Genomic DNA, 14230 nt, shown 5'->3' on the forward strand with positions numbered 1-14230 from the left:
TGTGAAATGGCGGAGGGAGGAGGAACTGGCACTGCTGTCCTCTGGCACCTTGCTTAATCCACCCGGGCTGTTGGCTCCGGGCCCCTTTGAAAGGTCTGAAAGAACCTTTACAGCAGGATATGCTTCGATGGTGGCTTTTCCCAGGGTTCCCTCACATTCATGAATAGGACGTTCTTCCCCAGACGATTACTGTAATTTAAATTCATTCAGTCAAGTTCTGCTTTTGTGAAAATGAAGACTGATTGGTCAATGCCATCCTTAAAATGACCTTCTCTGTTCTGAAAGGATCTTGGATCCTTCCTCACCCTTGGGTTTTCCAACTCTTCTCACATGCATTGACTTTCTTCCTAGATCTTATTTTCTATCTTTTCACATTTGTATGCTTCTTGCAACACTTTTAATACTATTAGTCCTGTAGCAAAAGCTTTTCTTCTGGCTCTTTCTCCATCATGGCAACAGTTTTTGTTGGTTTTGTTTTGAAATAACAGAGTTGTCTTTTGTCACTCATTCAGCCTCTGGTCTACTCTGACCCACAGATCTTTTATAAAATACTTTTGTGTGTGTATGTGTGTGTGTGTGATTACTCTATATATACTTATATAAAACCTCAAAGGAACAAAGCCACTTATTAATTGATGACTCATCTCTTGTGAGTTTAAAGTATATAGTACTGAGAATTTATCCAGTTTGAGCAGCTTGAGTTGCTCATGAGCCTCTCATTTATTGCCAGATTAATAATAGAACTTGATCAGGTCTGTCTCTCAAGAAATTATATTTCTGAGATTTGTGTTAATTAATATTGTGGGCCAACGATCAATTTCACTGACTTTGAGGATGAACATCGGGGCTAGCTTGTCTCTGAGCATCCCCCACCAAGATGGTGCTGTGTAATCTTTGTCCCAATTATCAGTCTGAGCTGGGTATTTTTAAAATGCTATGAACTTGAGGCAGTACTGGATCATTTTAATGCAGAGAATGTAAGAGAGAATATGTGTTTTCACAATAGAAGGTGCTTTTTTTCTTTTTCCTGCAGGAGATGGAACCCAGAGCCTTGTGCATGCTAGGCAGGCGCTCTGTCGTTGGGCTACACCCCCAGCCTTGGGGCTTTGTTTTTGTAAAGGATCATTCTTATTTCTTTGCTTCTTTCATTTGAAATGTTCTTTTCCATTCTCCTTGCCATATACTTCCTTCATTTTTCCCAGAGTGCACAGTTTCCTTTAATCTTTAGCCTTGATCTTTTTTGCCTTTCAAAAATGCCATATATGCTTGATGAAACCTCAGGGAAATGGTAATGCTTTGTATTCACTGGAAATGGTCACATGTCTTCCTTTTTATTTGGTCATTCAGTTTTTGTTTGGAAGAACAGACATGCATGACATTTTGGAATTTTATCCATTTTAAATTCAGCCTCCAAAACATGTTTTCAACTGCATGACCATCCCATTGACTAGCTCTCCTCATCCCAAGCATCTATCTAAAATGTTTTATAATTATCTATACTAGAGATTATAAGCCAAATAAAATCACTTAAATTTATTTAGATGGCCAAAGTCAAAGATGGTTTTATTTTTCTTCTTGTATTCTCTTTACAATTCATTTTCTCTTTTGAAGGGGGCTGCTTCGAGGACTACTTGATCTTATTAGAAGAAGTTGGAGATTCATTCAAGCAATGTTTATTGTTATATTTTTGTCAGTTCTCCATTGATAAGAGCAGCAGTGTTTCAGATATCTCAGTGTATCACTGGGAGGAATTTTAGTTGGTGGTGAAGCAAACCAGCCCATTCTTTCAGCTTTTTATTTTAGGCATAAATGCATACAACTGGTGTATAGAAAATCTAAATGAGCTTCAAATTTACTGCAGTCATCATTTCCACATGAATTCTTTGTCAGTTATTTCATATGCATCAGAAATAACATGCTGGGCTCAAGGGTTGCAGTAGATGTCATTTAGAGCAGGGACGTGCAAAAGCCATAAAGTAATCAGGCATCTGGGCGCCATACTGTGTCTGTGAAACCCTGAGTCACAGGAAAGGAACTGAGTAAAGTCGCTGCCTTTGCAAAAAAGAGAAAACTGATGTGGCATTATAAACCAGAATGGAAAGTTAATGTTAAAAAATTTGCTTTGAGAAGTGATCATCGTGCTACTTCCCAGTTGGGTTATTTGGTGGCTGTCTTTGCACAGAGAGTTCTCTCTCCTTTTTTTGAACTAGACAGAAGTCTAGTTGAGTGAAAAGGAAGTCAGGTTGACTAATATTTAACAAAATTAAATTTACATCACTGGAAAGCAAGTTGGTAGTAGATTTTTTTTTTTTATCAGCAATGATTCTGCTGAAGAAAAACTGTTCTGTGGCATTCTAAATGTTAGTTATCCCCAAATGCCTTGCTCTTTCTACCCTGCCTTATGCCACAACAGCTACCTCTCTTGTTGTGACCTGTTCCTGGCATGCTCTGGTGTTACAATTGAGCTCTCAGATTATAAGGCCCTGAATGGAGCTCCAGCCCTTTATTTGCATATTTATGATATTGCTATGATTTATGATTTTTGTATGATTTATGATATGATATTGACAAAGCCTGAACTTCAGCATCACAGTAGTCAGGAAAGGCTACCAAGTGCTCAGCATGGCCATAATGAAGTAACCGGGGACACCAGCATTCATAAAGGGTCTGCTTCATGCCAGGCAGTGTGCTAGGGATCTTCAAATATGTGATGTAAATATTTTTCACTAAATGCAGAATTCAAAACTTGGAGAGTTCTAGTAGTTGACCTGTGGACACACAGCAATAAGTGACCAGACCAGAACTTGGGTCTTCCTCTGTGAAATTTCAAAAACCAAGTCATTTTCCTTCCCAGGATGCTTCTGTTTTCTCAGTGTGGTAAATTTTACATGACTAAAATATATTTATATTAAATAGGCAATGTTTGTAAGATGCATTGTACTTTCCTGTTCATTTCTTCCATTTAATAGCTGTTAACTAGAGTTTTCTAAGAAACAGGTAATACAAAATATTGGAGCCCAAATCCACTATTCAGTTTTTATGGTTCACTGCTTTAAAAAAAATCATTAGTCACAACAAAAAATAGTGTGTTTGGGGGTGGGGGCAGCAGGAGTGGTTATTGAGTGGCTTTTGCTAGAAAAAAACAACGGAAATCTGACCTAATTTCTGGAAATACTAAGTCACTGAAATATAAGCCAGTTCCAAGAAGTTTGAAACTAGCAAAAAGGATGAAAGTTTTCACCCTTTTTTATAAAATCAACATATTTCCTGTTGAAATTAAAGAATGTGGTCCAAGACAGTCACCGAGCGAGCTTTCTCTCTCTGCTTCATCCACTGTGAGAAAGGGGCTAGAATTAATTAAGCTGGGCAGTTAGATGGGAAAGTTAACAGCGTTTTTGGCTAGGATAGGGAAGCCTTGATGAGTAATTTTGGCCTGTTTGGACTACCATAACCCCCTTCTCCTTTTCAGCGTTTAAACTTAAAACAAGCCTTTTAGGAAAGCCTACTCCCAGTAGTGCAGCAAAGGACTGCAGACCTGTTTTCTGGACCACTAAGTGATATGCCTTTATTGTCACTGATGTTCATAGCTGATGTTAAGGGAATTGGAAGGGGAAGTTCTGTGTTGAGATCAGGGAATCCTAACAGCACTAAATTTATGGCAAGTTTTTTGTTAAAAAAAAAAAAATCCAGTTATCTTTTGCATGTTTCGGGGATTTAGACTTTGGGTGCAGGCAGGGGGCCAAGGGTGTGTGAAAGGCAAAGTAAGTGGAGTTCTCTTATGACATGAATCATGTGTTTTTTTTTTTTTTTCTCCTCATCATTTCTTGTTTCCTCTTTTCATCCTGTACCGTATTTGTGATTCAGAGATGTCCCACAGAAGGCACGTGTGTGGGCTTGTGCTCAGCTGACTTAGCATAACTGGTTTATTCTGCCCTGCCCCCTCCTTTTCACAGAGAACTTGCAGTTTTGGAGGATTTGACCTGACAAATCGTTCTCTGCACGTGGGCAGTAACGCCACTGATCCCATGGTGAGTAGACACCAGAGGAAAGCCACAGGTTAGATCTCACATGACGTGGTTGGTGGGTTTGATAATGGACCCTGGGTTTTGCTCAGTATCCTAAAGCATGTTTGAAAAGAAGCCCTCCTGCACCTGTCTTCAAGACACTGCACTGTCCACACGGAAGAGGGGATCATGACCCCCTCTGGCCTCCCTGGCTTTCCTGAAAGGGGCTCAGTTCCTTAAATGACTTTGCTTCCAGTTTTTCTCAAGTAACAAATCCAGATGAGTCTGGCTTCTGTGATCCCATCATTTGCACCCACAAACCTTTTCTTTACACTAGTTGCAGGTGCACAGAACTACAGCTACACAAGTAGTGAGACCCAATGGGGCCCATGACTGTTCTGACAGTAGGTGATGGCATTTCTAATGAGCAGTCTGACTGTGGCATAGAGCATGGCCCCCCCAAGGTCTCTACTTATCCTAGGTCTTTCTGATGTGGGGTACCCTAGAACGAACCCAGTCTTCTTAGCACCCAAGCAAGCCCAACACCTCAGCACCAAGGTCACTGGCTCCATGAACATGCCGTGGGTCATGGTCTAGGGCCACCCCATCACTGTGGCATTAAAATTCTGTCCCCTAAAGTTTGACTTGCAGTTTGCTTGTCCCTAAGGTATATTGCTATGAAACTATGAAGTGAAAATTTCAGCTTCATATTCATTGTGCTCAATTATCAGCTAAAATTCCCATCTGTGAGATACAGAATGAGAATTTCCTGGAAGATAAAACTATTTTATTTGGATATCCAATTGTATTGATTCATAAGCCAGTAATTTTTATGTAGTCAATCTTTCTTAAAAATGAGAGAAAGTATTTTTCTTTTCTTTCTTGGAGTAAGTTTATTTTCTAATGCAAAAAAAGAGAATGAGAGATGGTCACAATCCCATTTGTTCAGGGAAGGAAATCTATGCACTCCTAGGCATTGACCACACGGAGCATCTGTGACAAAACTCCAATCAGATGTTGCATTTCTCATGTCTGAGCTTCCACCACTGTGTCCTTAGCACTTTCCTAGCATGATCCTATAGTATCAGCCCTCCCTTCTCCCCCATTGCTGTGATTACATGGGCATTGGTTCATGTAAATCCCTCTGTACTATTGAAACGGAGCTCCCCTGTGTGTTTAAAATGATAGAAAAAAAAGTCATAATCAGAGAAGAATGTACTAAGATTTAATAAAATAAAAAGTGACTCACATCCCATTTTAAACAAAAGCCTTCTAGTAGGTTTTAATTTCTAATTGAAAAGATAAATAACAGCATTGAGTTAACATAAGAAAAATGTCAAGATTCTAGGGAATGCCAGTGTTTTCCTGAAAGCTAGAATATTAATGGTTTGGATAGTAAAACCTGTTTCTGGGCTCCATTTTCCAAGACTGAAAGTATTTATGTTTCGTCCCTCAGGGTAAAGAAGGAGACTTTGTGTACAAGGAAGTCATCAAATCGCCCACTGCCTCCCGCATCTCTCTTGGGAAAAAAGTGAAATCAGTGAAAGAAACAATGAGGAAGAGAATGTCTAAAAAATACAGCAGCTCTGTCTCTGAGCAGGTATGTGGCCACCCAGCAGAAAGCCCCTTGGGTCTTCCTGAAAACAGGGAAAGCTGAGTTTGAGCCACCTGAGATTTTTAAATGGTGCTAAGTGTGCATTCCTTGACACTAACCTGCCATAGGACCATGCTTTGTTTACGTAGACACTCAATTCATAAAACATTTATTCAGCACTTAGGGTTGTCCATGCACTGTGCAGTGTGCTGGAAATATAAAACACAGGCCCTGCCTTCTGCCTCCAGAGAGGAGGAAAGACAGCCACGTAAAGAAGAGATGGTTCTTTTGTGTAATAAGCATTGCAAACTTGAACACAAATTGCTCTCACCAGAGTCCAACCTCAAAAAGTATACCTGGACAGCAGACTTTCCAGACATACCACAGATTATTCTAGAAACACATAGCAAATCGGAAAAGGAAATTCAGAAAATGCTTCCTGGCTACGGGACTTTGATAGATGTGAGGCTTCCATGGGAAGAAGGGGGGTGGTGCATTTACTAACTGGGCCTATCCATAGCCGTGAAGAGATCACAGAATTGATTTTCTTCCTAGCTCTAAAAATTTTCACTGTCAGAAACGTGATCAGTGTCTGTCTTAATTGCATGGTTCAAAGAATAAAAACACTTGGAGAGCTGGGCCTGGGCCTTGAGGTAATTTTGACTTTTGGATTTCCAAGCACCACCCCACCCGCCACTATGGAATCTTTGTGGTACTCATTCTGCAGCTTGTTAAAGTATCTGTATATGAACTGATTGCTCGAAATAGGTGGGGAATGACACTTTGTGTACCCAATAAAGAACAGCTGGAAGTACAGAGATTTTTGCTCAGCTGCTGCCCCCTGGTGGACATAGTGAGCTTAACACTAAGCATCTTCCTGTTGAGTTACTCAGCACCCATTGGTCGGCCCCCATCCCCACCCCCACTGCCCCCATTTGAATTCAGAGCCTGTACATCTTCAGTTTGTGTCCATGGATCTCACTGTGGGAGTGCCAGTGATTTTTGGAATGTAGTAACCTTGTTAAATACCGAAACCATATATTTTGATACATATCTGGGTATTAAGTTGCTAACTACTTAGCCAATTTGAATGATTTGTATAAATGGGAACATGAGAATCTGCCTAGTTGTTTTTCAAGGAGAATGCTTTTTTTCTTTCTTCATTTCTATCTATCTCTTTCCCTTCAGAATAGATTAAATGTCCTCTGATAATACCCTGCAATAATAGAGGATTATATTCGACCTACATTTGAAGTCCAGTCTGTTACTGGACTATTGAGGATGCTGAGTCCCTAAGCCTTTATCTAAATATTTTGTCTATGTGGAAGATAGATTTATACCTGAATATTTACTTGAAAAATAATTTTTGAATGCTTACTAAATAGTACCAGGTTTACAACTTTAAAATTATGCAAGAACATAGGTTAAAAAGGAAGAGAATATTAACCATAGAATCTAGTATGAATGTAAAAATGGATTTGATTGATAGAGTTGACAGATTGCTGAGAATTACAAAACAAAACCTGTCCAATAGTGAAACTTGTATTTATTGAAACCATTTCAGGACTCAGGCCTCGATGGCCCACCCAGCTCCCCTGCTTCTGTACAGCCAGACTCTGAGCACATGGACAAACCCAAGCTCAAAGCCGGAGGATCTGTAGAAAGTCTTCGGAGTTCTCTAAGTGGGCAGAGCTCGATGAGTAAGTCCAGTCTGTAATTGTGGGTGATTTTCTTGGCAGTAAAACATCATACATTGATTGAACCTCAAGTTCAGGCAAGTTAATGATAAGTAAGACCAAGTCCCTGCCCTTAGGGTGCTGTTAGAGAGCCAGACCTGCAAAATACCTGGATTTGGAGTCATTTGTTTGATATCAGGTGTACAGCAGGGACGCAGAAGAGTGAGTGATTAATATTGTTTGGGGAACATCGGCAATGCATCTCAGGGGAAGGATCTAGAGAATGGAGAGGAATAAGCCGGAAGAAAAGCACATGAAGATGAGCAACAAAATAATGAGGGCTGGGGAAGGGAGGAGAATTAGAAACATCACTGATAAATATTGTTCAGCTGCTGCAGGGCCAGGGGTGTTAGCCAGATGGTAAAGGGGGAGAGAGGAGCTTTAAATCCACCACTTTCTTACCCTGGGGTAAGTGACTTGACCACTCTGTTTTCTCATCTGTAAATGTGATGAAAGTTTAATGGGCTGTGCACATGAGAGGTCACAGTGTTAAAGGCAAAGCCTGCTTCTAGCACTACAGTGTCCTCCAGCAGGGAGTCTCCAGGTCACTTGGATTCCCGCCATGAGGATGATGTGTCCTGAGCCCGCTGTCCAGCTAGGGTCTTGATATGAACAGCCAGAGAGCTCAGGACTTTCCTGCTCTGGTCCTGCCAAGGCTGTAGCACATGACCACTCTTCCTGGGCATCTGCAAAGTCTTGAGGACCTTTCAGCTTCACTTCGTGGGGATCTGGATTCACCCTCCCTCTTCCTGTTCTTCCTGCCCAGGTGGCCAAACAGTCAGCACTACGGATTCCTCCACCAGCAACAGGGAGAGTGTCAAGTCGGAAGATGGGGATGATGAGGAGCCACCCTACCGGGGCCCCTTCTGTGGGCGCGCCCGGGTGCATACTGACTTCACCCCCAGTCCCTATGACACAGATTCACTCAAGCTCAAGGTGGGCCTCTCCCCGGGCACAGGGCAGCTAGCCCAGGCCCTTCTGTCTCGTTGAGAAGCTTTCTTTTCTCCATACGTCTGACCTCTGGGATGTTGCTGTGCAGAACAGACGATGTCTTGGCCACCTTGGTGTCCTGGGTACCTGTGTAGTAAAAATGAAACGAGAACCAGCCTGCGGTCGAGGCAGAGAGGGTCTTGTGTCAGTCACTTTGTTATCCCCACCTCCTACCCGGCCCCTGTCCTCTGTCACCTGTCCCCAGCTGCCCTCTAGAATTCTAATGGCTCCCCCATGCCCTGGTTTTCTATGCTTTCCATCTGAAGATGGATTACTGCTTGCCTTGTAGAAACAGAGATATTTATGTGGGATGTAAAGATGGAGTTCCATAAACTGTATGAAGTGATTACAGGGCAAGGATTGCCACTGGCTTAGGACTGGTAGGAAATTCTTTCTCCAAGAAGCAGGAGCCCTGCGGGTAATGGGAGGGTGTTCAGAGAGCTGAGGGCCAAGGGCTGCCTGGCTGAGGGCACCAGGAGACAGCCCAGACCCTGCTGGCCTACAGTGCAGTAGGGAGGCAGGGCTGTGATGTGGGGCCCATGTGTCATCCAAGTGCTCCAACTGGCCTCTTGGAAACTTCCAGTCATTCTGTGTTTAGTGCTTAGAAAGGTGACCCGTGGGACCTGGTTATGCTTTCATAGCCTTTTCCCATCTGCAAGACTGGCAGGTCTGATTCACTATCCATGCTTAGAAATGTTCCTAATGGAAAGATCTTTGTTCCCTGGGCCACAGAAAGGGGATATCATTGATATAATCAGCAAGCCACCCATGGGTACCTGGATGGGCCTGTTGAACAACAAAGTTGGCACATTCAAATTCATCTACGTGGATGTTCTCAATGAGGAAGAGGAAAAGCCCAAGCGCCCCACCAGGAGGAGGAGGAAAGGAAGACCACCCCAGCCCAAGTCTGTGGAGGATCTGCTGGATCGGATTAACCTGAAGGTCAGTCAGTTCTTACTCTGGTAGCGTGTCTCCACCTTGCCTTTTCCTTCTCCCAAATAAAGGAAAGAGTACTTTCAGGTGGTCTGTGTCGTCCCACAGGGTCACCCATTAATATGATAAGTACCCATTCACAGAAGGCACTACCAGTATTCAAATGTTGCCCTTGACCTCTGCTTGGGTGATAGCATAAGCCCTAGATCAAACTTTTGCTACTGGAAATGCTGTAAGCCAAACCTAGGTGACCTGCTCACAGTCAGCTCCCTGGGGCAACTCCCCTCCTCCCATGATTCTCCCAGCATCTAGGAGGAGGGCTCTGCAGTGGAGACTTTTTCTTCCTTGCAAACCTTCTTACTCCTGAGAAATTCCTGGGGCTCACTAAATTAGATCTCATATCTCTGTAAATAAAGGAGGAGGCTTTTCCACTGTGGGTTGGTGATAAAGGAATTAGTTTATTTCAAGGGCACAATTATAATGCCAATAAGTGGAATTCATCCTCCTCTGCTGTGTACATCTTAGCCCATGATTAAGAAAACACCCCGCCTGCCTACTAAGCCAGAGGACTGGCGGGCACAGTACATTACAGATGACATCACTCTTTTGATTAGCATAAAAAAAATGACTATGGGAAAAGAGCTGAGGGGTCTGAGGCTAGTTGTCGTCCTGCATCACGCGGCTGAGCTGTGACTCACCTTGGTCCTTCTGTCGCACAGGAGCACATGCCCACTTTCCTGTTCAATGGCTATGAAGATTTGGACACCTTCAAGCTCCTAGAGGAAGAAGACTTGGATGAATTAAATATCAGGGACCCAGAACACAGAGCTGTCCTCTTGACAGCCGTGGAACTGTTGCAGGAATATGACAGTAAGTCTCTCCAGACACTGAAGTGGCCATTGGTAGGTCGGCCACAATCTTTGGTCCCCTGCAGACCTTCCATAAGCTCTCGGTATCCCTGAAGTCACTCATGGGTCTTGATCTTTCCAGAGCCAAGGTTGATTTCATATTGTGCAAAGCAGCTCCAAGACATAAATTCCCTAGGGCAGATATTCCCGTAATAAAACTTAATATAAGCCAGGCACGGTGGCACATGCCTGCAATCCCAGCAACTTGGGAGGCTGAGATGGGAGGATCATGAGTTCAAAGCCAGCCTCAGCAATAGCAAGACATTAAGTGACTCACTCAGTGAGACCCTGTCTCTAAAACCTTGTGGCTCGGTGATCGAGTACCAGAGTTCATTCCCTGATACCCAAATGGATAAATAAATAAATAAACCTTAATATACCAATGATACCTTCCCTGGCATATTTCTGGGGAACATTTGAGGACAGTGCTATATCTAGTGTCTAGGAAAATGGACTTGCAGTTCTAAGAAACCAGTAGTCTCCACCTTCAGTACTGTTGTGCTATGCAGACTTCAGTAGGTCATTAGGATCCCTGGGTACAAAAATGACTGGCCATCTGGAAGTTTCTTGCTCAGCTAAGGGTCGATTATTTCTCAAAGCATGTGACAAATGGCTTTCTTATTGAATAGATTGGTTAGTGCCTAAGTAAAATTCATCAGTTTCCATTAAAGACGGAGGCAATGTCTGTCTGAAGTGAATATGTAGTGTGCGCATTCCCAACTTAAATAAATGACAGCTTATTTTTACAGCCTGTGAACAGGATTCAGTGAGCGTGTGGCTTTTATGGAGTCTATCTGAATGCATCAGATCCCCTGCTCCATTAGCCTCATCTTATCTTGCTCTTTATTCTTCAGTCTGACATCAAAAATATTCCTGAAATTATTCATCACCAAGGGAGCAACCTTTACAGTTATTGAATTCAAATACATTTTCTTTCAAGGGCTCTGCTTCAGGAATATTAGTAGCTAATAGCATTTCTATTGCTAAAAGACACAGCAAAACTATGGTTAATGGTGGAAAAAGAAATTGTATGTTACAGATGGCCCCAACTGATGATGTAAAAGTAATATACATTCAGTAGAAACCATACTTCAAAGTTGGAATCCTGATGTTTTCTCAGACTACTGATCTGCAGTCTGATACTCTTAGGATGTGGGGCAGTGGAGTGACCTGCAACACCCAGTAGGCCCCACAATCAGGAGGGTGAACAACCAACACTGCCGTGTCCCGCGTTGCTAAACTGGGAGGTTCACCAGGTTGGGTATTCTCAATACATTCTCAGCTTATGGTATTTTCAACTCACAGTGGGGTTCTGGAATCCCATGGTCAGCTGAGGAGGTATCAGACCCAGGAGACATGGAAGCAAGTGTGTCAGTGCATTTTAATTCACTTGAGTTTAAAAGATGCTCACTCTAAGTTAACTGATAGCACAGAGGAGCATAGACATCCAAACCCTCAATAAATAAGCAGCCTTCAGGGATAGATTTGTAGAAAATTACATTTTATATTTAATATTAATATATAACCAGGTCTCTGGTATTTGAGTCTCCCAAGAGACACCCTGGGGTGGATGGCCAGATTGTGCGCAGAGTCTGGGACAGTGACTGGTATAGTCAACCAGCTATATTAATAGGAATTAATATTAAACCATCTGTTTTCCTAAACCCCATCTGCTCCATAACTTAGCTCATTTGTTCTTCCTTGTCCATGAAGAACAGCTGGTTTATGGATACTATTTATTACACTTCCTGTATCCCTAAATCCTGAGTGTAAGGCAGGGATCCGTGCTTGGTTTCTTTCATGTCACATTGGCTCAGACTCATTGTTCTAGGATTTTTTTGTGTGTGTTGGGGGGGGCGGGAAGGGTGGTTACTGGGAACTGAACCCAGGGGGACTTAAGCACTGAGTCACCAGCCCTTTTTACTTTTTTATTTTTGAGATGGGGGTCTCGCTAAGTTGCTTAGGACCTTGATAAATTACTAAGGCTGGTCTTGAACTTGCAATCCTCCTGCCTCAGCCTCCTGAGTTGCTGGGATTACAGGTATGTGCCACTGTGCCCAGCTAAAATCAGGTCTTGAGATTTGTACCAAGGTTGTTTTGTTGTTTGGGAATTTCCCTCATACCGTATAGTATAGAATTTCCTCTTATTGGTTCTGAAACAAAGGCTCTGAGAGATCAGAGGTACCAGTTAATGCCAAGAGGCTGGGTTCAGGCTTATCCTGGGGTTACAGGACTTTATTTCCAACGCATTATGTTTAAGAAGTATTCCTTCTAAGTAACTGATAACTTAGAGGAACATGATAATAGGTTTCTGTCAAACTAAATCCTTGTGCTCTAGAGAGATAAAGGTATTGAGATCTTTGAAGATGCGTAGGGATCTTGAAAGTTTTCTAGCTCAGCCTTCTATGGAGAGCAATCAGTAGAACTTCAGCACTGCTTGAAAATCAAAGCTGTCCAGAGTCTTCCAGTGCATACAGAAGGGCAGCCTTCAAATGGTGTTCCATTTGGGAAAGACTCTAATTGCCTTACACTCTCTTGTGTCTGGTAAAGCTCCCTTAAATTTTAAAAAAGTTTTAAATTATGGTAAAGTACACATGCTGCATAAAGGTTATCATCAACCATTTTAAGTGTACAGCTCAATAAAACAATAATTTTCATAAGAATTTTAATTAGGAATTATTTCAAGTATGCAGTATAGAGAAAAGTTAAACAGATATATACACATGCACTTTCTGAATTCACCTAAAAGTAACATTTTGCTATATTGCTTCAATCCTTATTTTCTTAAGAAATAATGCTACAAGTCCATTGAAACTACTGCTACCCAAGAATCCCACTTCTCTTCTTCTCCCTTCTCTAGTTATCAGCTCTCCAAACAACCATGCATGCCTTGTGGCCCACCACCCTTGACATTTGAAGATTTCATAAGTGCCTTAGCATGTTCTTCCAGAGGTGTATGTACATGTGCATGCATGTATGTGCATATTTGTTTTTAAGTGGGGAGAACTTTAGCCCAAGGAGAGTCCCGTCAGGTCCAAGTTCAGGTCATACCCAAACAGGGTTTTAGCCCCTTGCTCTTATTTGACGGTGAGAATTTGCAGGGTTCCAGTTCATCTTTCTCATTTTTTGGACTTCAGCATGAATGCTGGTTAGTGTGGGTGTGATTCTGCAAGGCATGGAAGAGCCATCCAGTTCTTCTTCTCCCTGGGAAGACAGTGACTCTAGCCCTTTGCAGTATGCCTCAGGCTTTTATAACCTGGACTATGGTTTCAGGTGCAGGGAGGGATCCTTGTCCTCTGTGCAACAATTCCAAGTGGCCTCATATGTCTGCTGAGGCAGGGGTCCTCGGAATGCAGAGCCAGCATGCATCCCCATGCAATGGCGGGGAACATGTTTTCTGTTTTATTTCCACTGGTCAGCACTCTGGAGTCTGCTTTGGCCACTGTGGTACACTGAACTGTTGCCACCAGAGACAGATGACACCCATTCCTCTCCCTGCATTGCATCAGAGAGCTCAAAACCATCATTTTACAAGTATCATTTTTCTAAATAACATGCTAGGCTGGAACAAAGGCCACTCCAAATCCACAGGCTATTCCACGTGATGAGGACATCACTCCAGAATGTCCTGACTTTGGGTGTTGGGAGGGGGTCAATATTTGTTCATGAGCTTCTAACTTGTTAATTTTTAATTAATCATTTAACTATTAGCACTCTTAACTTGGGGTTCTAATCTAAGGGCTTAGTCTGCCATGATCTGTGTCATAATTTGTGTCCAGAAGCTTTCCCTGTGAGAATATGCAAGCAGGAAGTGGCGAGGGGACAGTAGGAACCGCTGGCACATGTGTGGAATGGCAACCCTCTGCCTCCCCGCATTTTTATTTTGATGACCTGAGAAAGGGCATCATATTTCTGGCTTATTGATTTCTCTTCTCTTTGTGTATGTGGTTGGGGTAGGAGGGCGGGAGGTAAAGAGAAAGGAAAATAAATTAAAGCCATTTGTCATTGTAACTAGCTATTTTATGTAGAAAATGTTTTCTTGGTTTCTGTTTTATGGGACTGAGC

General features: G+C 42.5%; 1 protein-coding gene across 10 annotated transcripts in view; it reads left to right on the forward strand.

The window, feature by feature from the left end:
• Sash1 (SAM and SH3 domain containing 1) overlaps positions 1-14230 on the forward strand; it is an 899535-nt gene that overhangs the window by 872275 nt on the left and 13030 nt on the right. For all 10 annotated transcript variants that reach the window (XM_048799615.1, XM_048799622.1, XM_048799626.1 and 7 more), the window contains 6 exons: positions 3954-4028; positions 5461-5604; positions 7163-7298; positions 8101-8270; positions 9057-9266; positions 9977-10127. In XM_048799615.1, the coding sequence (XP_048655572.1) occupies positions 3954-4028; positions 5461-5604; positions 7163-7298; positions 8101-8270; positions 9057-9266; positions 9977-10127 (886 nt within the window). The remainder of the gene's footprint in view (positions 1-3953; positions 4029-5460; positions 5605-7162; positions 7299-8100; positions 8271-9056; positions 9267-9976; positions 10128-14230) is intronic.

The sequence above is a fragment of the Marmota marmota genome, unplaced genomic scaffold, assembly GCF_001458135.2.
Source record: "Marmota marmota marmota unplaced genomic scaffold, marMar, whole genome shotgun sequence".
In the NCBI taxonomy this organism is placed as follows: domain Eukaryota; kingdom Metazoa; phylum Chordata; class Mammalia; order Rodentia; family Sciuridae; genus Marmota; species Marmota marmota.